At 62.1% G+C, this 23516-nt stretch overlaps 2 protein-coding genes across 8 annotated transcripts in view; both read right to left on the bottom strand.

Moving 5' to 3' along the window:
• Positions 1 to 226: 226 nt before the first annotated feature.
• On the bottom strand, positions 227 to 13448 carry LOC115654904. The gene is made up of 8 exons (XM_030569786.1): positions 12074 to 13448; positions 11179 to 11262; positions 8884 to 10255; positions 5805 to 5957; positions 3281 to 3422; positions 2648 to 2784; positions 1392 to 1493; positions 227 to 1157 (listed from the first exon to the last, which is right to left on the bottom strand). Exons 3-8 carry the CDS (start codon positions 10186 to 10188, stop codon positions 1056 to 1058), a joined length of 1941 nt encoding a protein of 646 aa, XP_030425646.1. The 5' UTR covers positions 10189 to 10255; positions 11179 to 11262; positions 12074 to 13448; the 3' UTR covers positions 227 to 1055.
• A 3495-nt stretch (positions 13449 to 16943) lies between these two features.
• Positions 16944 to 23516, bottom strand: part of POLL (DNA polymerase lambda) — a 27850-nt gene continuing 21277 nt past the window's right edge. For 6 of the 7 annotated variants that reach the window (XM_030569790.1, XM_030569787.1, XM_030569793.1 and 3 more), the window contains 2 exons: positions 18862 to 19030; positions 16944 to 18342 (listed from right to left, as the gene is read on the bottom strand). In XM_030569790.1, the coding sequence (XP_030425650.1) occupies positions 17978 to 18342; positions 18862 to 19030 (534 nt within the window). In that variant the 3' untranslated portion in view covers positions 16944 to 17977. The remainder of the gene's footprint in view (positions 18343 to 18861; positions 19031 to 23516) is intronic. The other variant, XM_030569794.1, reaches the window with a different exon arrangement.

Genomic DNA, 23516 nt, shown 5'->3' with positions numbered 1-23516 from the left:
CTTGCACACGCCCCGCCTGCTACCCCCTAGTGTAGACATATTCCTGGCCTCAGCCACCTCCCTTCAAATAACAAGTGCCGGCAAAACACACGTCCCCAGAGAACTGCCGCCGCCGCGGCACCAACCCCAGCGCAGAGGGCACCACCATGCAACGCACTCACAGGAAGAACGGTGAAGTTCCCGTTCACGTGGCCGCCGCTCCACACAAAGGGAAGGTATCAGAGGGTTCAGCCAAAATATATATATGTCAAAGGACTATTTTCTGCTGCGGAAGGACACACTTATTACAAAGGTTGCGATGCATAGTTATAAAAGTGAGTCCTTGAAGCACCTGCCCAGTTCCCTAAGTCCCCAGCCGGCCGGCTGGTCGGCGAGCCCGTCCATTTCCCCTGTTCCTACACAGAGCCTCGTTACCTCATGCTAATTACCAGGGACCACCTGCGGGGCTGTGCATCCTGAAGGCACTTGGCAGGGGGGAAGCAGCATCCCCCCCAGGGCAGGGATGGGGAAACTGAGGCACAATGTGGTGACGAGAGGAAGTGAAGGCCAAATGTGGAGCCAGGCGCTCTCGGGTCCCAGGCCTGTCTTCTTTGGGAACACGGGTACTGGAATGTTCATGGGTCCCTGGCCAGGACTGGGGGGCTTGCCGATGAGCTGGGGGGGGTCGGGGCCCATCTGCAGGGTTTGTAGGGCTCCTGCAGTCAAAGGTCCAGCACAGTCAGTGTCATTCCTCCCAACTCGCTGAATTCATCGACAGCCCAACCCAAAGCAGGGTGACCAGTGCCACATCCCCACACACCCTGCGCCCGCTCCCCGGCTGTTCAGAACGAGCTGGGCTGGCAAATGAGCCCGTTTCTCCAGGGAGCAGAACCAGCCTGCTGTAAGTACCCCCTGCACACGCCACACTGGGCACCCACCCCCCCGCCAAGTGATGCCCCTGCCAGCATTGTCCACGGCTGGATCCCAGGACTCTGCCTCCAGGCACCCCAGGGACGCGCCCATCTCTGCAGCCCGTCTCCCTCCGGTGAGGGGCAGCCGTGGGGCCTGGGCTCCGCTCACTTGGGGCTGCCGCTTGGCGTGTCGCTGGGCTCCGGGTTCTCCTCTTCCTCCAGGTACTGGCACATGCTGTCCACCAGGGAGTCCAGGCCCGCGAGCCCCTGCGGAGATCCAGACGGGGGGTGAGATGCCAGCATGGGAGGGCCCCGCTCTGCCCCGCCGGGAGGGTGAGGGGGGTCGCTGAGCTCAGACCCACCCCCAATGCCTGCTCCTGTCCCCTGCCCTGCCCAAGGCCCTCCAGGCCCTTTGGGAGACCGTCCCCCAGCCTGAGCCACCCCACCAGCCCCCATCCCGCCCAGCCCAGCCCGGCAGCCGCCCCTGCGTGCCCGGCTCACCTGGTGCTGGGCCAGCAGCGGGCGCAGGCAGGTTTTCACGCTCTTCCGGAAGGTGTAGGGGTCCTCGCTGCTGGACAGGCTGCTGGGGTCAAAGCAGACGCCCTGGAGGCAAGAGAGGAGGGTGGGGAGGAGGTGAAACCCCACGGCGAACCTGCCCCCCTCTCCCAGTCACCCCGGACCCACCGCCAGGGCCCTGGGCAACAGATGGTAGCTCTGAGCCCCCCGTGCGATTCCCCACAGCCCAGTGTCCCCTAGGGAGCCCCCACCCGCAGCCCAGCATCCCCTAGGGAGCCCCCCGTCCGACCCCGGCATCCCAGTGCCCCCTAGGGAGGCCCCCACCTGACCCCTGCAGCCCAGCACCCCTAGAGAGCCCCCCCGCCCACAGCCCAGCACCCCCTAAGGAGCCCCCCACTCGAACCCTGCAGCCCAGTGCCCCCTAGAGAGCCCCCCGCCCACAGTCCAGCGTCCCCTAGAGAGCCCCCATGCCCACAGCCCAGTGCCCCCTAGGGAGCCCCCTGCCCGAAACCTGCAGCCCAGTGCCCCCTAGAGATCCCCCACCCACAGTCCAGTGTCCCCTAGGGAGCCCCCCGCCCGACCCCAGCAGCCCAGTGCCCCCTAGGGAGCCTCCCGCTCACGGTCCAGCGTCCCCTAGGGAGTGCCCCGCCCACTCCCCACAGCCTAGCACCCTCTAGACACACCTCACTCGCGGCCCAGCACCACCTAGGGAGCCCCCCACCCACCCCCTGCAGCCTCGTGCCCCCTAAGACTCCCCACCTGATCCCCAGAGCCCAACGCCCCCTAGAAACCCCCCACCCAACCCCGGCAGTCCAGCATCCCCTAGGGAGCCCCCCACTCGCCCCCTGCAGCCTAGCACCCCCTAGAGACCCCCACTCGTGGTCCAGTGCCCCCTAGGGAGCCCCCCGCCTGCTCCCTGCAGCCCAGCACCCCCTAGACACCCCCCACTTGTGGCCCAGCACCCCATAAGGAGCCCCCACCCACAGCCCAGCATCCCCTAGGGAGTCCCCCGCTGGACCCCCGCAGCCCAGTGCCCCCTAGAGAGCCCCCTGCCCGCCCCCCCCCACCCTACGCCCCCTAGACACCCCCCACCCGACCCCCAGAGCCCAGCGCCCCCTAGAGACGCCGCACAGCACAGCAGCACCCCCTGCTGCAGGGGCAGGGCGGGAGGATGGGCTGCGGGAAGCCCCATGTGCAGAGAACAGGCGGCCTGGCAGCCCTGGGAGAGGAGCGAGCCCCACCTGAGCCGTGTAGATCGAGGCCGCGCCGACGTCCCCGGGGTGGAAGTGGTGGCGTTTGCAGAAGCTCAGGAAGCTCAGCACCTCCCGCAGGGCTCGAGCTCCCTCCAAGCCGGGCCCCTCGGGCGGCCGCCCCACCGCTGAGGAGGGCAGAGGAGACAGATCAGCGACCGGGACCCCGCTGGCCCAGGCTGCCCCATCGCTCCAGCCAGGGCGACCCTCTTCTGGGACCAGGGATCTGCCAGCACCCACGGTTTAGACTCGGGGACCACCGCGTCCCAACAGGGCCAAGTGGCCCCAGCTCCCAGCTCCAGGGAGCAAAGGGGCTGCCCAGAGAACCGGCTCTCAGCTGGGATCCTGCCCCACACTCCTGGGAGCCCAGGGGCCCCACTAGCCCATATCCCACCTCTGGGAGCCACTGGGCACCCAGCCTCCCGCTTGCCGCTCCAGGGTCTCAGCCGTTTCCAGAGCCAGACGGGCCAGAGCCTCCCCAAGGCGACTCCAGCCTGAGCTGGGCCAGGTGCTGGGGATCTCGGCGCTCGCCTGCCTCCCCTCCATTAACGGGATGCTGGTGGGCCGAGGGCAGGAACCTCTCCACTGCAGCCCGGTGCCCCCCGTGCCCTGCCGGGCGCTCACCGCGCACGTCCCTGTCCTCCATGAGGTAGAGGATGGAGCCGCCGCGGTCGTACAGGACGGCGTAGGGCACCAGCAACGTGGGGTGAGGGGGCAGGAACAGGAAATTGTGTAACATCTTCCTCCAGTCGGAGACCACGGGCACCTGGCAAACAGAGAAGAGCTGAGACTGTGTCCTGGGCCCCAACCAGCATCAACTGGGGCCCGAATCCCGACTTGCAGCCTCCTGCTAGCCCAGCCCTGTGCTCCCCCCTTCCCTGCAGCTCTGATGGGACCCCTCACTCCCGACCCACAGCCCCCTGCCAGCTCAGCCCTGGGCTCCCCTCCCAGCTCTGCCAGTGCCCCTCAATCCTGACCTGCAGCCCCCTGCTAGCCTAGCCCTGGGGTCCCCAACCCCAGCTCTCCTGGTGCCCCTCACTCCTGACCTGCAGCCCCTGCTAGCCCAGCCCTGGGCTCCCCTACCCCAGCTCTGCCGGTGCCCCTCACTCCCGACCTGCAGCTCTGGGCTTCCCCTGCCACAACCCTGAGAACAAGGGTGCAAATGCCCATTCCTGGTCCCTCCCTCCCCAAACGCGCCTCGGCTCTGGACCGAGGACAAGTCACTCCAACCCCCTTGTTTGGGCCAGGCCCTGGGGTCAGCTGCCGGGCCGCACTGGGCTGTTACGAGCTGGAGAAGCCGAAACCGGTTCAAACCCGGAGCTAAATCGGGCGCCAGTTTCCAGAGGCCGCCATCAATGGCCATCAATAGCGCTCGGTTAATTAATTTGATGGGAACAGCAGGGACCACACTTTGCATTTCGTGAAGTTCCGAGAACTTCCAACCTCATCTTCATAATTGGCCTCATAAATTTGAGGAAAGAGAGAAATCAGCAAAGCAGGAGGAGGGAGAGGAGGGAGAGGAACCGCTGCGCACGGCAGAGAAGAGAAGTGGCGCCATTTGGTGTCCTTATTTAATTTGATTGCACAGATCCATCTTCCCCCTCCCTCCAGCAGCCCCCGCACTCCCTGCTGGATTGACCTAATCATGATAAATTCAGATTCATTTCCCTGCCTGCGCCGGCGGGGGGAGCGCGCTCATTACCCCCCCGGCCGCCACGCCATTAGCTCCTGCAAATATTTACTCATGAATATTAAGTTCTGCTATTAACATGCAAAACCCACGGATGCCCCCCACCTGGGCCCCCCCCCCACAGCTGCTGGTGTCCTCCCAGGTCTCCCACGCTGCAGCGGGTGCCAGGCAGGTGTGATTAAACATTGAGATGGTTGGAGGAGCCGGTGATTAAAGCTCAGCACTCCCCGGGGATGGGGAGCAGAGAGGATGCGGAAGGGCCATGTGGATCAGGCCCTGGGAGGTGCTGAGGAAAGATCAGAGATTCTGCATCGCCCTCACTCCCCATCAGCCCAATGGCCTAATGGTTAGTGCTGGGCTGGGTGGGCCCCACTGCTATTTCTGCCCCTGGCTCCCTCTTGCAGCCCAGGGGGCTGTGAGTCAGGAGTGAGGGGCACCAACAGAGCTGAGAGGGGGGCCCAGGGCTGGGCTAGCAGGGGGCTGTGGGTCAGGATAGAGGGGCACCGGCAGAGCTGAGGGGGGAGCCCAGAGCTATCTAGCTGGAGGCTGCGGGTTGGGAGTGATGGGCACTGACAGAGCTGGGAGGGGGGCCCAAGGCTGGGCTAGCAGGGGGCTGTGGATCGGGGGAGAGGGGCACCGGCAGAGCTGTGGGGGCCCAGGGCTGGGCTAGCAGGGGGCTGTGGGTCGGGAGTGAGGGGCACCGGCAGAGCTGTGGGGGCCCAGGGCTGGGCTAGCAGGAGGGTGTGGGTTGGGAGAGAGGGGCACCGGCAGAGCTGTGGGGGCCCAGGGCTGGGCTAGCAGGAGGGTGTGGGTTGGGAGAGAGGGGCACCGGCAGAGCTGTGGGGGCCCAGGGCTGGGCTAGCAGGGGGCTGTGGGTCGGGAGAGAGGGGCACCGGCAGAGCTGTGGGGGCCCAGGGCTGGGCTAGCAGGGGGGTGTAGGTTGGGAGAGAGGGGCACCGGCAGAGCTGTGGGGGCCCAGGGCTGGGCTAGCAGGGGGCTGTGGGTCGGGAGTGAGGGGCACCGGCAGAGCTGTGGGGGCCCAGGGCTGGGCTAGCAGGGGGCTGTGGGTTGGGAGAGAGGGGCACCGGCAGAGCTGTGGGCGGTAGCACCGTAACAGCAGGGGGCTGTTCCCAGTTCCAGGACCTCCCCCTCCATTTTCAGCTGCTGCAACATTTGGTTTATTTTTAATTTTCAGGATCATCAGATTCACAGCCAGTGGGGAGGGGTGGGGGCAGCCCCTTCCCGGGAAGCAGGAGCCAGGAGGCTGTGGAATGACAGTGCATTAGAGCCGCGTAATGTCCTCATCGCTCACCATGGGCCGCTCTCGGTCCCCCTCCCACCATGCAGCCCCTCAGACGCCGACGCAGGACTCTTCCCTGATGGCCGGAGCGGCCCAGCCCAAGCCCCCTCTCCAGGGCTCTCTGGGGCTCTGGACAGGGCACTTCCTCGGGCACGTACCTTTTTCATCAGCATGCTCTCCCCGGTGACCCGGTCCCGCGCTCGGAACCAGCGATCGGCCAGCTTCTCCATGACGTAAAATTGCCGGCCCAGCGCGTAGTACAGGAAGAGGCTGCAGTTGGGCAGGGCTGTGGCCAGCTTCCGCCCATCGCGCTGTAAAGGAGAAGGCATTTTAATGAACATCCCAACGGCCAGACTGGGTCAGACCAAAGGTCCATCCAGCCCAGTGTCTTGTCTGCCGACAGTGGCCAATGCCAGGTGCCCCAGAGGGAATGAACAGAACAGGGAATCATCAAGTGCTCCATCCCCTGTCGCCCATTCCCAGCTTCTGACAAACAGAGGCTAGAGACACTATCCCTGCCCAGTCTGGCTAATAGCCATTGATGGACCTGCCCTCCATGAATTCATCTAGTTCTTTTTGGAATCCTGTTATAGTCTTGGCCTTCACAACATCCTCTGGCAACAGGTTGACCTTGCGCTGTGTGAAGAAATACTTCCTTTTGTTTGTTTTAACCTGCTGCCTATTCATGTCATTTGGTGACCCTAGTTCTTGTGTTATGAGGAGTAAATAACACTTCCTGATTTACTTTCTCGGCACCAGTCATGATTTTATAGACCTCTATCACATCCCCCCTTAGTTGTCTCTTTTCCAAGCTGAAAAGTCCCAGTCTTTTTGATCTCTCCTCATACAGCAGCCATTCCAGACCCCTCATCATTTTTGCTGCCCTTTTCTGAACCTTTTCCAAGTCCAATATCTTTTTGAGATGGGGCCACCACATCTGCACACAGTATTCAAGATGTGGGCGTACCAAGGATTAATATAGAGCCAATGTGATATTTTCTGTCTTATTCTCTATCCCTTTCCTAATGATTCCCAACTTTCTGTTCGCTTTTTTGACAGCTGCTGCTGCACATTTGAGTGGATGTTTTCAGAGAGCTATCCACAATGACTCCAAGATCTCTTTCTCCAGTGGTAACAGCTAATTTAGATCCCATCGTTTTCTATGTATCGTTGGGATTATGTTTGCCAATGTGCATCACTTTGCATTTATCAACATTGAATTTCATCTGCCATTTTGTTGCCCAGTCACCCAGTTCTGTGAGAGCCTTTTGTAGCTCTTCGCAGTCTGCCTGGGACTTAACTATCTTGAGTAGTTTTGTAAAATTATGCAAATTTTGCCACTCACTGTTTACCCCTTTTCCCAGATCATTTATGAATATGTTGACTAGGACTGGGCCCAGTACAGACCTGTGGGGGACACCTCTATTGACCTCTCTCCATTCTGAAAACTGACCATTTATTCCTACCCTTTGTTTCCTGTCTTTTAACCAGTTCCCGACCCATGAGGGAACCTCCCCTCCGATCCCAGGAGAGCTCACTTGGCTTAAGAGCCTTGTTAAAAGCTTTCTGCAAGGCCAAGCACACGGTACAGACAGGGTCGCATTCACCCTTTGGGTCACAGGGTTGCACTGGGAGCCCATGTTTAGCTGACTGTCCATGACCCCCGAGTCTTTGTCAGAGTCACTGTGTCCCAGGATAGCGACTCCTCCCGCCCCCGCGAGGGCTGGCTGCATTCGTCATGTGCATTGTTTGCTTATCCCCAGCTTGCCCTGCACCGGGGACCTGTCCTCTCCATTACTTCCCACTCCCCCAGGGTGTGCGTCACCTGCAAACGTTACCAGGGAGGCTTTTCGGTTTCCTTCCAGGTCACTGATCAGAACGGGAAGCGACGCAGGCCCAAGAACCGACCCTGGCGGGATTCCTCCAGAAACACCGCCACTCAGTGACGATTCCCCGTTTATATTTTGAGACCCATCAGCCAGTTTTCAATCCATGTCCCGTGGCCGTGGTAATTTGATATCGTGCTAGTTTTTTAGGCAAAATATCACGTGGTACCAAGTCATGCACCTGATGTGGCCTTTGGGGGTGAAAGGAAACACAGGGGTCTACAAGTGGAGGGCCTTGCATCAAGCCACCTAGAGGTACGTGAACCTCATGGAGAAATCAGGCTTCAGGGCATAAACCTGCAGGGTCAGGAAGGAATTTCGACAGCAGCTGTACAATTAACCAGGTGCATTATGGGGATTTGGCCTGACTGTGGGTTACAGATGTGATGCTGGCAGACAAGGCACCAACTTGCCTGGGCATTGGCCAATACACAGCCGTAGTCCAGCTCCTGTGGTTTAATCCTGCTACCACAGGTATTCGATTGACCAGCAGCCGCGTTATGAGTCTCTGTGACTGCGGATCACCGTACAGGAGAGGGGCATTAACCAGAGCAAAGAGCTGGGGAGAGAGCAGGAGCTCCGCGGCTGGAGAGGGTCTTGGAAGCTGGGTTACCACCCTGCCTGGCCACACCCAGAGTACTAGGTGCAAAGGCTGGCTTAGATCACAAGGGGAACCGAAGCAGGTAAGAACAGAGGAGCTGCCAGTCTGGGTCAGATCAAGGGTCCATCTAGCCCAGTGTCCTGTCCTCAGCCTCCTGCCAGTGGCCAGAGGGAACGAAGAGAACAGGGCAGTTATGGAATGGAGGGAGCTGGCAACAGGGAAACCAGTAGGAGGCTCGGCATGAGCAGCAGGCTGCATTTAAAAAGTGCCGGACTACATGGCTGGGGGTTGGGATGGGGGCACCGGTGGGAGGGTGAGGCTCTGGGTCAGGATCAAAGGGCATCGCAGAGCTGGGTGTGGGGGGCGGATATAGGACTGGGAAAGCTGTGGGGCGGGCGGAAGGGGTTCAAACCAACGAGCTCATTGGATCAAGGATTGTCCTCTTCTAGCTGCGTACCGCACCTGGCACATTGGGGGCACTCCTGTAATCCTGGGGTAGTCAACCTCTGCCATACCAGGACCCCTCCCATCTAGCCACGACCCCCACCCGCCATAGCAGCAGGGGACACCTGGCAGAGAAGCCCCACTGGGGTTCACAGTTACTAGCAGGCTCAGGGACGCAGGGCAGCGGCCGGCTGCGGGCAGGGGAGAGGGGTTAAGCCCAAGCCAGGGTCCTCGCCCGCTCAGCTCCCTGCCAGGCTGCAGCGACTCCTGAGACGGGCATCCGACGGGCGAGCTGTCGGCACTCACCATGGGCAGGATGGCCAGCCCCAACGCCGCATGCTTCTCCACCCGTCCCAAGACCAGGCCCGAATCCAGGAGCGAGAAGCAGCCACCCTCGGCGTCCAGGAACGTCCGTCTCAGCTCTTCCAGGAGGGACAAGCCATATGTCTTGGTGAGCCTTCCGTAGGCGTCCTCCACGGACGTCTTAGTGGGAGCGCTGGCACCCGAGGGTGACAGGTCCCCAATTTGCTGGGCCTGGCTGGCTGGATCCTGAGAGACGGGCTTGCTGCTTTCACAGCCCGGGCCGGCTGAGCCAACGGAGCTCCTGGTCCCCAGCTGCCTCCCCAGCTCGGTGCCCCGGGGCCGTCTCGTAACTGCCGCCTCCTCTGTCCTGCCAAGACCTTCCGGCGGCAGCTCCTCTCCCCGTGGGTCTGCTGAGGGGGGCTCTGGCTCTGGCTCAGGGGGGGCACAAGGGGCCAGCCCACTCCCCACTGCATGAGGGATGTCCCGTGCCCCTGCCCGGCCGATCTCCGGCTCCCTCGCGCCCTCGCTCAGCACGATGCTGCCGTCCCACTGCGGCTCAGCTGCCATTTCCGACGCCAAGGGGTCACGCCCACGGCCTGCGCCCTCAGCCTGGCGTGCGCCCGCCCTGCCCGCGGAGAGGCCAAGAGCTGCGCTGGGAGGGACGCCTGCACAGCCCTGCTCTTCCCGGAGCCCACGGCAACTCTCTGGTGGAGACACATCCCATCCCGGCTCCGCCGGGCAGAGCCGGGCCTCAGACCAGGGGGAGCAGCCTTCTCGGATGGGGGGCTTCTCCAAGGCTGAGGGGGGAGCCGTCCCATCCTCCAGCCACGGCTTGGTCTCTGGGCCCTCCCAGAGCTCTAGATCCAGGCCTTTGAGGCCCCCGCACCGCCCTGGCTCTCCCCCAGGCCCGCTGCTCAGCCTGGCCGTCCCGGCGGGCAGCTCGCTGGGCTGCAGTGTCAGGCGGGGGTCTCGGGGCGGGGGCGCAGGGCTGGTCCCGAAGCTGAACGGCAGGGTGGACTGGCCAAAGCCCTTCCCCAGGCAGGACCCCGGGGGCAGCTTGGGGTAGGGGGTGTTCCAGAGCCGGCAGCCGGCGCCAGGCTGGGGTCCCATCTGCAGCTTAGCGAGGCTGCAGCAGCAGCAGCCGGCAGGAGAGGGGGGGCCCTCATAGCCCGGCGCAGGCAGCGCCCCCGTCTCGCTGACGGCCGTCTTGATGGCGTGCTGATGGCTCCGCGTCCCCCCCGAAGGCAGCAGCGCGGCGGTGAGGTCGATGTCGGTCTCTGTGGCGATGGGAGACCCGGTGCGCTGCATGGTGACCCCGAGCGGATGGTGGCTCCCCGGCAGGAACAGGTGCTGGGCCCCTGCCCTCGGTCCAGCCCTGGGAGGAGACACAAAGGACAGTGGTGACAGGCGCAGGCCTCTGGGCTAGCCGGGGAGCCCCAGGGCCCGTCACTGACCCGTCCCCCGAGCAGATCTCCCCAGCCCTGGGGCTGGGCCGAGGAGAGACGAGGGGAAGCTCGGGGTCTGGTCCCACCCCGGGCAGGTCCCCAGCCCTCCCTGGACCCAGGCCTGGGCATGCGGTGGATTCTCACTGCTCCCTGGGTGCCGCCCACCCACCCCACAGCAACCCCTCTAGGGTAAGTGGGGGTTGGTCCCCCAGTCCCATTCAGTCCTCGGCCCCCTCTTGCGGTTGCCAGTAAGGGGCCTGGCTAGTGCCCAGCCTGGGGGCTGTTTGTATGTGGACACACCCCCCGGAAACTGGGCTAAGCGTGACCCACTTGGTGCAGGTCCCCGCTGGCGTCCCCCCCATCCGGCCACCGGCAGAAGGTGCTGCTACCTCCCGGCTGCCCTGGAGGCTGGAGGGGGCTGATCTGCGGGGAGCGGGCCGGCCCTCACGCCCCAAGGACTGGCTGCAGAGCCGCAGTCACCGAGGGGATTCCACAAGCCTTGTCCACACACCGGCTTGGCAGAGCGGCCACAAGAGGGTGCCCTTCTCACATCGATGCCCACGGGCCGGGGGGAGCTGGGCACGGTTTGCCATGGCCCGTATGTGGGGAGTCAGCGCCACAGCACCGTAGCCAGGGCTGGGAGCCCGAGGGGCCAGGCAGGGCCTGGGGGCCTCCGCTGCCTGCTCAGCCCCGTCCTAATGCTTTGAGAGCAAGAACGGGTGAGCTTGTGCGCTGCAGGGCCCCACTGCCACCCCAGCTGCGAGCTTCCTCCCTGCAGTGCCCTGCCAGTAGCAGGGTCAGTCCCCTCCATCGCTCGCTCTGTTCTCAGAGTTTTCCCCACTCAGGAACTTACTAGATTCTCCCAGACGTCACTGGTGCCCGGGATCTGCCCCACGAGGACACTCGCTCACGGCCTTGGAGCCGATCTGGGGGTCAGCTGCAGAGAAAGGGGAGTGTCAGTGGGGGAGACGACTCCTGAGGGGTGGGGGCATTGCAGCCTGTGCCCTCCCTCAGCCAGCACAGGCGGGGCTCTGGGCCTGGCATAAGCAAGGCCTCAATCCTGCCCATCAGAGAAGGGCCCAAGCCAGATCCAGCCACCCACTGTGAGCTCCCTGGCAGCAGTGCCCCACCAACGCCCCATCACTCCCCAGCTCAGGCCCCTTTTCCAGGAGGCCTAGGTGGGGCCCTGTCTAAGGCTCATCTGGTTCCAGCCTAATGGGAAGTGCCCGAGAATCCCCCCCGAACCCTTCCCCACACGGGGCCTATCCTCATACCCAAGCGTTCAGGGAAGCGTCTGAATCTGAGCCCCACACCCCAGACCGCTGCCTCTTCTCCTGCACGGTTACCCAGGACCACTATCAGTCCCGGAAAAGCCATCAGTGCCAGTGTGACCCCCCCAGTACCCCAAGCTGTTAAGCAGAGCCCCATGGGGACAGAACGCTGATCCGCTCCTGCACAGGCCCTGACTCCAGAGAGAATCCCCATCAGCTGTTGGCAGTACAGGGCCAATGACACATAGCACAGCGGCTCCAGCTCCATCCAGCAGAGGGCGGTGGTGGCACAGCACCCTGATGGCTTATTGCCACATTCTCCCCCTACCTAGGAACAGCCCCAGATCCAACCCCACCCCCAAACTCTGGTGCTGGAGTCTGCCGCACAGATCCAAGGCCCTTCGCTGCCGCATCACCGCCCAGCTGGCCCTGGCCAAGGGCCTGCATGAAACCCCACACGCAGGCAAGGCCAGTTACCTCGCCCCGAGATCCTCCGGCCTACGTGCTGTAGCCCAGGCCCGAGCGCACCGACTCTGCGGCAGCCACCCAGCTTCCTTCCTCTCCACCCTGCCAGAGAAAAGCAACAGCGAGACCGAGAGGGGAGGAAGTGCCGCTGCCGGACCCTAAACAAGCAGCTCTGGCTGGACGCCGCCCCAAGGAGCCTGGCCCGCAGTGGCCTGTCCAGCCCCCGACAAACTCCGGGCTGGGGAAGCTGCCCATCCCAGGGGATCTAACCAGCTGTGGGACATGGATGCCAACCAAGCCCAGGCAGAGCAAGCCCCGGTCGGTCGGATGGAAAGCGAAAGCAGCTCTCTCCCAGGCGCATGTGCAGCCAACTCCGGAGGCTGGGCTTTGCCAGCTGCCCTGGCTGTGTGCCCAGACCTGGCCCATGGCTTGTTAAGGGCACGGGGAGGCTGCATGGGCAGCGTTAGGTGGACAGGATCAGTTTGCCGGCAGCGGGATGGGGGTCCGCATGGGTTAGTGCCCCCCTGGGATTGGCAGAGTCTGGGACCTGCCACCGAACTGGGGCTGGGTTCAGAACACCCCAAACCACAGTCATTGTCTGGGGGCGGCCTGGAAACGGGGATGCAGACCCCCGACCTCTGCGAAGCAACAACACCAATGAGCTTTGAGCTCAGCTTCCGCGGCAGCAGCCCAGAGAGGAAGGTGATGGGCCCTTTAGCAACGCCGAGCCAGACGCCACAGCAGGGTAGGGAGCCCAGGCCTGTTTCTGCCCAGACCGTCCCCGTGGCACGATGGGGGCCCAGAAAGGCCACGAGCATCACCCCTCTAGCAGGTTGGCGTCTTCTCCCAGAGGGGCCCAGTGCAGAACAGGAACTCGGGCGACGTTGCCTTTGCTCTTCTGGTCCCAGCGGGTGGACGGGCTGAAATCCTGCTCCCTGCAGCCCTGCCCAGCCGCCCGGGGGGTGAAGTGGGGAGCCGACAGGGAGTGAGGGGTGAGATTGGCCCAGGGCGGGACGGGCTTGTTAGTGAGGTTACAGCAAAGTCGGAACCGGGCCCAGCACCAGCATCACACAGAGTGGCTAGAAGCGCTGGGCACGTAGCGCTGGCTGTCCTCGAGCTCCATGTCCAGAGTCACCCCAATGACGGGGGGAACTGGGAGGACCTGCCGGGCCAGCGCCCCTCAGCCGATCACAGCCCCAGGCAGACGGCCGGGCTCGGCGGCTTGGGTCAGATCCTGCCGCTCGGGGAGAAAGGAGCGGAACGAACACGGACAAAGCTGCTGCAGTGGCTCCGCTGGGCGTACGGCCCCCTCGAGCCAGTCCCAGGGGCTCCCGCCTTCCCGGGAAACATTCAGTGGAGACACGACTGAGCTGGGGTGGGGGGAACGGCAGGGAGTTTGCAAAGCCCAAGGAGGGGCAGCTTGGCTCAGCCCTCCCGGCCTGGGGGACCCTGCCACCGGGGGATCCCAACTTGGCAGCAGAACCCCCCTGAACGAGTGCCGTGGAGCCAGCTGTCCCTCAGCCAGCTCCGTGCCCCAGGCACACTCTCCCTGGGCGCTGGGGGGCTCAGATCCACCCACCCAAAGGTCTGGCAGGTCCCTGCGCTGGGCCAGGGGGCCCAGGGCCTCCCCCACCAGCAATGGGAAGAGGGCGCAGCCGCGCAGCTTACCCACTCCCAGCCGTCCATCGCCACCCCGGCTTCCTGCTCCCGCCCCCGCACCCGCTCACAAACACCAGCCGAGCCGGAGCCAAGGAGCCAGCCTGCGCTCGGCCTACATGTCGTAACCTGCAGCCTGGGGGAGAGCCGAGCAGCCCCAGGCGGGGAGAGGAAGGGCAAACGGGCGAGCGCAGACACCGTGGGGGCTTCTGGCTCCATCCCAGACCCAGTTCAGCTCCTGCAGGGGCATTGTGGGAGAGGCTGGGCCTTCCGGATGGGTGTGAATCAACACCCGGGAGCGTCAAGAACTCATGGGGCATCTCTGCCGGTGCACCTCACTCCTGACACGCAACCCCCTGCTAGCCCAGCCCTGGGCTCCCCCCAGCTCTGCCGGTGCCCCTCACTCCCGACCCGCAGCCCCCTGCTAGCCCAGCCCTGGGCTCCCCTCCCAGCTCTGCCAGTGCCCCTCATTCCCGATCTGCAGCCTCCTGCTAGCCGGTGCTCAGGTTCCTTGTATGTCCCCCACAGCTGTGCCACTGCCTTGTGCTGGATCCTGCCTCTCAGCAAGGAGAGCTGCGGACGCTTCCCTGACCGCGGGGCAGTGCCCGGGCGAAGGCGGTGCTCAGCAGGGTGATTCGCAGCCCGGGGAGCTGGGGCAGCTTCTCCCCTGTCCCCAAGGGGCAGAGCGAATCGGTCCCACCCAAATTGGGCGACTGAGCCCTTCCAGGCCTAGCTGGGTACAGCTCCGAGCACCCAGAGCCTTCCCGGCCTGACACAGCTGCCGTGGTGCTGGCTTCCAGCGACCCCAAGGCCCTGGTGTTGCTAACCTGGCACTGGCAGGAGAACGCCCAGGTACAGCGTGGGCTGGGAGCTGCGCCAGGTGGGGCTGGGCACGCTGCAAATCCCACCGAACGGGAGGCAACAATCCACCTGCCCTAAAGGATGGGCGGTCTCTGCTCTGGGGCAGCAGGCACCCTTCCCCGGGCCGGTGACAGGTCTGAGCGGCAGATAAATGTGCCCATTTCGCAGATCCCCGTCTCACCCCCCCAATTACAGACGGGGGGAGTGGGGCTCTACAGCTAACACCTGGAGCTCTGCAGGGGTTCGCTGGCTACCCCCACCCAAGGAGCTGGGGGTGGTTCCCAGCATACCACACTGAGCTCTGTGGGTACCAAGCGCAGCGTAGCCAGGGTAGCAGTGGCGGAGGCTTGGCTGAGCCATGGGCATGTCCCTTGACATGGTTCAGCTGGGCTGCCACGGCCACGCTGCTCTTCACCCTGGCCTGGTCCGTGAGCAGGGAGCACACGCCTCGCTCACAGACATAGTCTGCCACTGACCGTCCCGGGGGAGGGAAGGGGAGGGGAGGGACAATGTCCCTGGACTCCTCCAAGGGACGCGGCCCCACACACTGGCGGGCTGAGGCGTTGCTCCTCACGCTGGAGCGTGTGCGTGAGGCCGGCCGAGAGCTGGCTGGGACCCATGGGACACACTCTGCCCGGCCTGGCTAACACAGGGCGAGGGACCTGGCTCCCAAGCCACAGACTGGAGGGATGGGACCCACGCCTCCTTCCCTCTGCCAGGCTGGGCCATCCAGGGCCGGGTAAGTATCCGCTCAGCAGCGCCACCCTCAGCCAGACGCGCAGAGAATAACGCCGGCTGCAGCCCCCCCACCGCACTCCCCAGAGATGACCGTCACCGCGGAGTATCTGCCCCAGGGGAACGGGCAGGCCGGGCCAGGCACTCCCCCCTGCAGGTCAGGCCCGTCTTTGGCCAGCCGAGCCTCGGGCTGAACTGCCCGTTGACACCCTCGCCCTGCCCCTCCTTGTGGGTCTGCCCCAGAGGTGCCCTGGCACAGACAAAAGCTTGCTTGCTTTCCACGCCAGTTAATTTCTAAGCCGGGGGTGGGGGCGCTGCCAGGCCGGGGAGGGGCAGGCCTAGGCCCAGATGACATTACGACTTCGACAACGACGTGCGACCCCGCAGTGCGAATTTTCTCACAGGCTGGATCTGCAGGGCCTGGTCACCCCTCCCCGGGACAGAATCCATGACAAAGGGGCTGGGCTGCGGGGGGCAGGAGCCTCCAGGCTCCTTCTGGGGGCTGGGAGAAGTGGCCCCCATCAAGCTCTGGCTGCTGTAAGAGCAGCAGCATCACCCCAGCTCTGTCACACACCTGGGCTTCTCCGCCTTTTGTCGGCCGCTCGTAAAAGCCCTTGGAACTCCAGGCCAGGCTCTTTGATGAGCCGCAGCCTCTGGTTGGCACCTGGGTGTGAATTGTGGCTCTGGTCCCCGCTGCAGAGGGACTGACAAAGGGGGGGGGGGTGGCGGCCCCATCTCACATTCCCAGCCAGCGAATAGCTCACGGGTGCAAAGTCCAGGGCAGGTGGAGTGGGAACTTGCCCCGTCCCCACTGCCCACGGGTCTGCCCAGCGCTGCAGAAGGGCGTTCTCGCAGCAACCAGGGCCTGGCGCAGTCGGCAGATGCCATTAGACGGGACAGAGTGAGTGGGGAAGGCACTGCCTAGGGCCTTGTCCCATCTAATCTCACGTCCCCCAAGAGTCGGGTCTCCACAGATCTCACTGGGGCGGGGAAGCTGATCTTGCTGGTTAGCCCATTTCTCCTTCCTCTTTCCACCCCCTTCCTCCCCCCGGCTACACCCCTGGAGCCCCTCAACGGTCCCCCTCCATCCTTGCTCCTTTCAAACACACGGATGCTCCTCTGTCCTCTGCTGTCGCTCGGCCAAGAGAGACTCACTCAGCGGTTCCACCCGCCCTCGCAGGCCCCCCGATCTCAGCTCCGGCCATTGCAGGGCGGAGGGGCCTGGCCCGGAAAGAGTCAGGGCAGTTGTGACGCCTCCCTGTCTGCTCCATGTCACACTTGGCTCAGCCTGCCCCAAACCACGGCCACCAGTTAACCAGGATACAAGGACTCCCTCTGCCCTGGCCAGGGGATGGGGCAGGCTGGAATCAGTGACCTACAAGTGAGAGGGTGCTGACCCTGGTCCCCTTGCCTCCCGCCCCTACAGCCCAACATTGGCAAGCGGGACCCGAGCCCCCCGGCCTGGGAAGGGCTGAGGCAGGAGGTGACTGAGCAGAAGCAGACGAGAGCTGACGCTCTGGGTTCTGTAGAAAGTGCTCTGGACACAGCCTGAGAAAGCCCAGGTGCCTCATGCCGGGTGGGATGAGAACCTGGCCAGACCAGAACAGAATGAACTTACAGACACCGGCAATGGAGGAGAGTGGGTGGATTTTATTGTACTTCCCTTCCAGGAACCCAGTTTCCCAGGGTCGTGGCAGATTCTCCACCATGGAGTCTAGGTCAAGCTGGGCTGTGTTCTCCACAGCGCTGTGCTAGGGGGATCTGGTGGCAGGTTTCTGGCCTGCCACGCAGGAGGTCAGACTAGACGATCACAGTGGCTCCTTCTGGCCTTGCATTCCACTTGCAGCCCCATTCTGGATCTTCAGCAAAGGGGCACCGATCACTGTGGGTGGGAGCAGGCCCCTGGCTGCGGGGCCGGAGCCAGCAGCTGTACCAAGAGCCCAGCTGGAAGCAAGGTGTGAATGTCTGGGTTAGTGCCCTGCGCCTGCAAAGCAGCATTGTCGCTCAGCCGCCTTCTGTCCACGCCGACTCTTCGGGCGCTGTGGGAGAGAAACCAGCAGGTGGGTCACAGCCCAGCGTCCGTCTGCACCATCAGAGCGAGGCACTGGAGCAAGCAGAGCGGGAGGAGAGAGCCGCCGTACGGGAGGAAGGCACATGCCCACGCTGTGAAGCCTGGCGAGCTCGTGGGCAGTTACGCCGCGGGGACCGCAGAACTGAATTCACCTGACAGCTCGGAAGAGCCCTGTCCCCGCAGCGCTGTCCGTACGGCCTCAGACCGGGCTGCCTGCCCCAGCACCACAGAACAGCAGCTCCCAGGGATGCAGAGGGATGGAGAGCGGGTTTGTGCGGCTCCGATGCGAAGCTACGTCTGCTCCTGGGAGCGGAGGTGCCACCACCCTCACCCCCAGGCTACTGAACTACATTCCAGAGCTGGTGCTACCCCAACTCCCAGGCCTGGCTGGACAGTCACAAAGTGCCACTAGCAGCAACAGCAGCCACTGTCCATCCGGGCCAGCTCAGAGCAGCCCGGACGAGAGGAGATGAAGGAGTGCCCCCCTTCAGTGTCTGACAGGGAACGCCCTACCCCACCGGGCACTGGGGCCTGCGGGGTGGCTCCTCCCAGGACACCCTGGAGGGCAGGAAGGAAAGGGCTGACCCCTGCCATCACCAGTCCCGCTCGGTGGGCTCCCGGTAGGGCAGCCCCAGCAGCGTGAAGACGTCTCTCTCGGTGGGGGTGGGCAGGAGGAGGCCAGGCCCCAGCTTGCGGCCGCCGGGGGCGCGCACCACAGCCGTGTGGAGCGCGTGCTCCGACAGGCTCATGCCCCTGGTCTTGGCCAGTGCTCGCATGGAGCGGTTGAAGTAGGCCGAGCCGGTGAAGTACAGGAGGGCGCAGGCGAACTCGGCATGGGGCACCACGATGATGTCGAGGCGCCGGTGGCGCCGGCCCGGCCCAGGCAGCCGGCACACGCCCAGGTACTTCTTCTGGTTGCTGCTGTCTTCTTGGCTCACCAGGTCGTCGGTGAGGAAACCTACCAGAGGAGCAGCGTGAGAGGAGGGTCTGGGCTGTGACCCCACCCTCCTTCCTGGCTCCTGCTGAAGCATCCCATAATCCACCGCACGGGTTCCTGGGCACCTCCGAAAGCGGGCACCTGTGCACTGCCTCAGGGTGCAGCAGGAGCACTCGCCAAGCCGCACCATTGCGCCAGCAGCACCAACGCTTGGCCGCCTTTGAACGAGGATCCTGTTGGGAGCCGCCCCCATCGCAGCACCGACCCCGCCAGCTTCCCGAGCTCCGTCCCAGGCCCCCCGAGTGAGTCCACTGAGCCCAGCCTGGCTCAGACAGGGGCCAGGACCAGATGCTGCCAAGGAAGACCCCTGCAGCAGGTACTATGGGGCACCCACCCACCGGGAAAGTCCTCCTGACCCCCAAGGCAACAGACCATCCTGGATTCAGGCAGGACAAGTGTCACGCGCCGGCTGACACAAACCCCTTTGCCTCCCATCGTGGCAAGCACCAGCCAGCCACCCGGCTGCAAGCCCCCACGTACCGCTCCGCCGGAGGCTGTCAAGCAGCTTGCCGAAGACGCCGCGGTGAGACTGCCCATCAGGGTGGGTAACCAGGACGTCCACGTCGCCGCAGGTGGCCTTCCCCCGTCGGTACGAGCCGCACGCCACACACACCAGCCCGGGGTTCAGCGCCCAGGCTGCTTCTCGCACCTTAAGGGAAGAGTCAGGATCAGCACTCGCCTCCTAATGCCCTGGCCCAGTCTCCAGGGTGCCCCCACACAAACAGCACCACCTGCTGGCCAAAGCCCGGTGCCTGCACCTAACCTGTAAAAGGCCCCAGCGCCGTCTGTCAGCATCGCTCTGCCTACGCAATGCAGCACAGACACTCTGCTCCTCAGAGGCCGCCTGCCTCCACACCGGGCCATTTAAGGAGCTGGGAGCTGCCGTGTAGGTGGACCCAAAAACAGCTGAGAAACCCTGGCCTGCAGTTACGGGGCGGTCGCAGTGAGTCTGAGTTTGTGCTGCCAACCCCTCTGAGGGGGCCTGGGCTGGAGCAGAGCTCCTGGGGGATCTCAGCAGTGACTGCACAGAGAGGGGGAAGCAAAGGCAGGGTCCAGGTGATGGGGACCCCATAAGCCTACAGATAATTGGTGGAGCGGCAGCAGGCTTTCAGCTCGGCTCCCACCCGTTGCTGGCTGGCTTGCTCTGCTCTTGCAGGTCTGCACTGAACCAAAGCTCTGGAGAGCAGGCAGAGCTCAGCAGCAGCTCACAGGCGGCCGGCTGGAGAAGCAGTCACTGCCCAAGGGACAGCCCCAGCCCCTGGCTACGTGATAAACGACCAGGAAAGAGACAAGGCCCAGAAACAGGCCAAAGGCCTGAACGCCCAGCGGGGCTTCTCACCAAACTGCTGCGCTGTGGGTGTAGCTTTAATGCACCTTCCTCCCCAGGCCTGCTAGCCACGTGCACAGCCTGGCCCCTACTCAGCAGGACTCCAGAAGAATGGGTCTCCGGCTTGGCAAAAACGGGCAGTCTAATGATATTAGGCATGTTTGCCATTAAAGTGCCACTTATGTACATCCAGGCATGGGTAGCTAGAGGGCCTTCCATCCCAAGGGATCCCAGAGAGCCTTACGATGGCTTTGCTTTGCCTGTGCGCTGAAATGCAGCCACCTCTGGGGTGGAAACCGGCAGCTATTCCGCAGGGGCAATTCGAGCCAGCCAGTTCTGATAGCTTCATTCCCGAAATGCTGGAGCCATGGGAAGGGCTATTCTGATGCCAATCACACTGACAGCCACAAATCATCCCAACCCCAGCTCCTTCCTCTGCCCCGGCTCAGAGACAATCCCAGCCTGGCCAGGACACAATGGCAGGGAAAGCAGGCTGGGGCTCAAAGGGGGGTGTCAATCTCAACTGTCCTGAGTCAGTCTCCAGGATCATCCTTCATTAGGGAGAGAGAAACCCATTAACCTTCGCCCCAGAGGTGATCTGAGAAGCCAGGCAGCTTTTCTCATGCAGATCAACCCCTCCCCTGCTCCCTTTCTTGCCTCAAATGAAGATTTCTAGAGAACTACAAGCCCCCGCTGGAGTCTGAAAGCTCCTCAGATCTTGGTGTGTGAGGCAGCACAGACGGTGGCTAATCCCGTCATTCTCCTGTCTATCTCCTGGGGGCTAGACCCCAGGTGGGGGGGGGAGACAAGTAATCCCCTCAAACCAATAGCCCCACCCCTCCTCCCTAAGGGCCAACGCTACACCCGAGCGGGCTTGGGAAAGAGGCGGCTGGCTCCTGAAATAGCTCTAATCCCGCAGTGGGGATGGCAGCGCCGGCAGGGGCGTATTCTTCGCGGTCAGGCCCCGTGGCCGAGTGACAGCGTTGCACTGGCCGCTGCTTCCATGGTGATCACGGAGCAGGAGGGAGCAATGACAGAGAGAGCCCTCCCCCAGCTCTCTGCTAGCGCGGGGGCAAATGAGGAATTCAAGGCGCCCCCGGGCTGAGCCAGCATCCAGGCAGCAAGGACGAGGCAAGGCCTTGATGCAGCGTAACGTTCTGGGGGGTCGGGGAGGGGCAGATACAGCCCGTTTCCCTCATATGGGGACTTTTCATCCAATGATGCTGACCCTGGCCTGATGACTAGCAATGGCTGCCCCCCATGAGGCACTCCCAGAATCCTTTGCAGAAGAAGTGCCAAGGAGTGGGCACAATGGTTTGCGTAGCTCAGGAGGACCTGGGTGACAGTGGCTGGTTCCGTAGGAGATCAGCGACAGAGAACAGGCGCTGGAGACTATTCCCAGTCCTGGAGGGTAATGTGCAAACTGCCCCATTCATAAGTTACAGGAGGGATCAGTGCCAGGGACAGACCTGTACACACACCCGGCCCTGTTCACTAGCTCTCACCCCTCCTGCCATCCTGGATTACCAGCACCTGGGATTTCAACCACAGAGATCCCTCTGAATCACAAACCCAGCACCCATAGCCCAGGGCTGCTGCTGTCTAAACCGCCGTATGGAGTGGAAATCCATCAACCTCATGAAGAAGCTTGCACAAATACAGACAGATATCATCTTCCTTTCCAAATGCAAACGGATGGACATCATACCAAATGGACTAAAGGTAAAAAGTCCACTGCTATCTACATACTACACAGACCACAGTGAGACCACAGTGAGAGATTATGCCATACTCTATCAAAAAAACTGAGGAACCACCTGATCAGCATCCTATACAGCAAACAGGAAAACTTCAAAAAAGAGCTCTCCGACCTGGAGACTCTCATCAATAACCAAACTTCCATACAAACGGACTTCACTAAAATAAGACAGGAGATCTACATTACTCACTTCACCTCTCTACAAAGGAAAAAGGATTGTAAGCTGTCTAAACTCCTACCTGCCTCATGGGGCCACAACCGTGGTACCCCCAACCCACCCAGCAATATCGTCAATCTATCCAACTACACACTCAGCCCAGAAGAAAAGTCTGTCCTATCTCGGGGACTCTCTTTCTGCCCTGCCACCCCCACCAACATGATACAGTTCTGCGGCGATCTGGAAGCCTACTTTCGCCGTCTCCGACTCAAAGAATACTTCCAGGACAACACTGAACAGTGCACTGATACACAGGTACCCTCCCACCAACAGCACAAGAAGAAGAACTCCACATAGACTCCTCCTGAGGGTCGAAATGACAGTCTGGACCTCTACATTGAATGCTTCCGCCGACGTGCACAGGCAGAAATTGTGGAAAAACAACATCGCTTGCCTCATAACCTAAGTCGTGAAGAACGCAATGCCATCCACAGCCTCAGAAACCACCCAGACATTATCATCAAAGAGGCTGATAAAGGAGGTGCTGTTGTCATCGTGAACAGGTCTGACTACCAAAAGGAGGCTGCCAGACAACTCTCCAACACCAAATTCTACAGGCCACTTCCCTCAGATCCCACTGAGGAATACACTAAGAAACTGCAACATCTACTCAGGACACTCCCTACACTATCACCGGAACAAATCAACATATCCTTAGAGCCCCGACCAGGGTTATTCTATCTACTACCCAAGATCCACAAACCCGGAAATCCTGGACACCCCATCATCTCGGGCATTGGTACTCTCACTGAAGGACTGTCTGGATATGTGGACTCTCTACTCAGACCCTATGCCACCAGCACTCCCAGATATCTCCGCGACACCACTGATTTCCTGAGGAAACTACAATGCATTGGTCACCTCCCAGAAAACACCATCCTAGCCACCATGGATGTGGAGGCTCTCTACACAAACATCCCACACACAGATGGAATACAAGCTGTCAGGAACACTATCCCTGATGATGCCACAGCACAACTGGCTGCTGAGCTCTGTGTCTTTATCCTCACACACAACTATTTCAAATTTGATGACAATATATATCTCCAGATCAGTGGCATTGCTATGGGCACTCGCATGGCCCCACAATATGCCAATATTTTTATGGCCGACCTGGAACAACGCTTCCTCAGCTCTCGTCCACTCACGCCCCTTCTCTACCTACGCTACATTGATGACATCTTCATCATCTGGACCCATGGGAAGGAGTCTCTGGAAAAATTCCACCACGATTTCAACAGCTCCCATCCCACCATCAACCTCAGCCTGGACGAGTCTACACAGGAGGTCCATTTCCTAGACACGACAGTGCAAATAAGTGATGGTCACATTACCACCACCCTATACCGAAAACCTACGGACTGCTATGCCTACCTTCATGCCTCCAGCTTCCATCCCAGGCACATCACACAATCCATTGTCTACAGCCAAGCACTGAGGTACAACTGCATCTGCTCTAACCCCTCAGACAGAGACCAACACCTACAAAATCTCCACCAAGCATTCTCAAAACTACAATACCTGCACGAGGAAATAAGGAAACAGATCAACAGAGCCAGACGTGTACCCAGGAGCCTCCTACTGCAAGACAAGCCCAAGAAAGAAACCAACAGAACTCCACTGGCCATCACATACAGTCCCCAGCTAAAACCTCTCCAACGCATCATCAGGGATCTACAACCCATCCTGGACAATGATCCCACACTTTCACAGGCCTTGGGTGGCAGGCCAGTCCTTGCCCACAGGCAAGCTGCCAACCTGAAACACATTCTCACCAGCAAATGCACACTGCACCATAGTAACTCCAGCTCAGGAACCAATCCATGCAACAA

The sequence above is a fragment of the Gopherus evgoodei genome, chromosome 7, assembly GCF_007399415.2.
Source record: "Gopherus evgoodei ecotype Sinaloan lineage chromosome 7, rGopEvg1_v1.p, whole genome shotgun sequence".
Lineage (NCBI taxonomy): Eukaryota > Metazoa > Chordata > Testudines > Testudinidae > Gopherus > Gopherus evgoodei.
The sequence above is the reverse complement of the archived record's forward strand: the minus strand, read 5'-3'. Positions and strand labels throughout refer to the sequence as shown.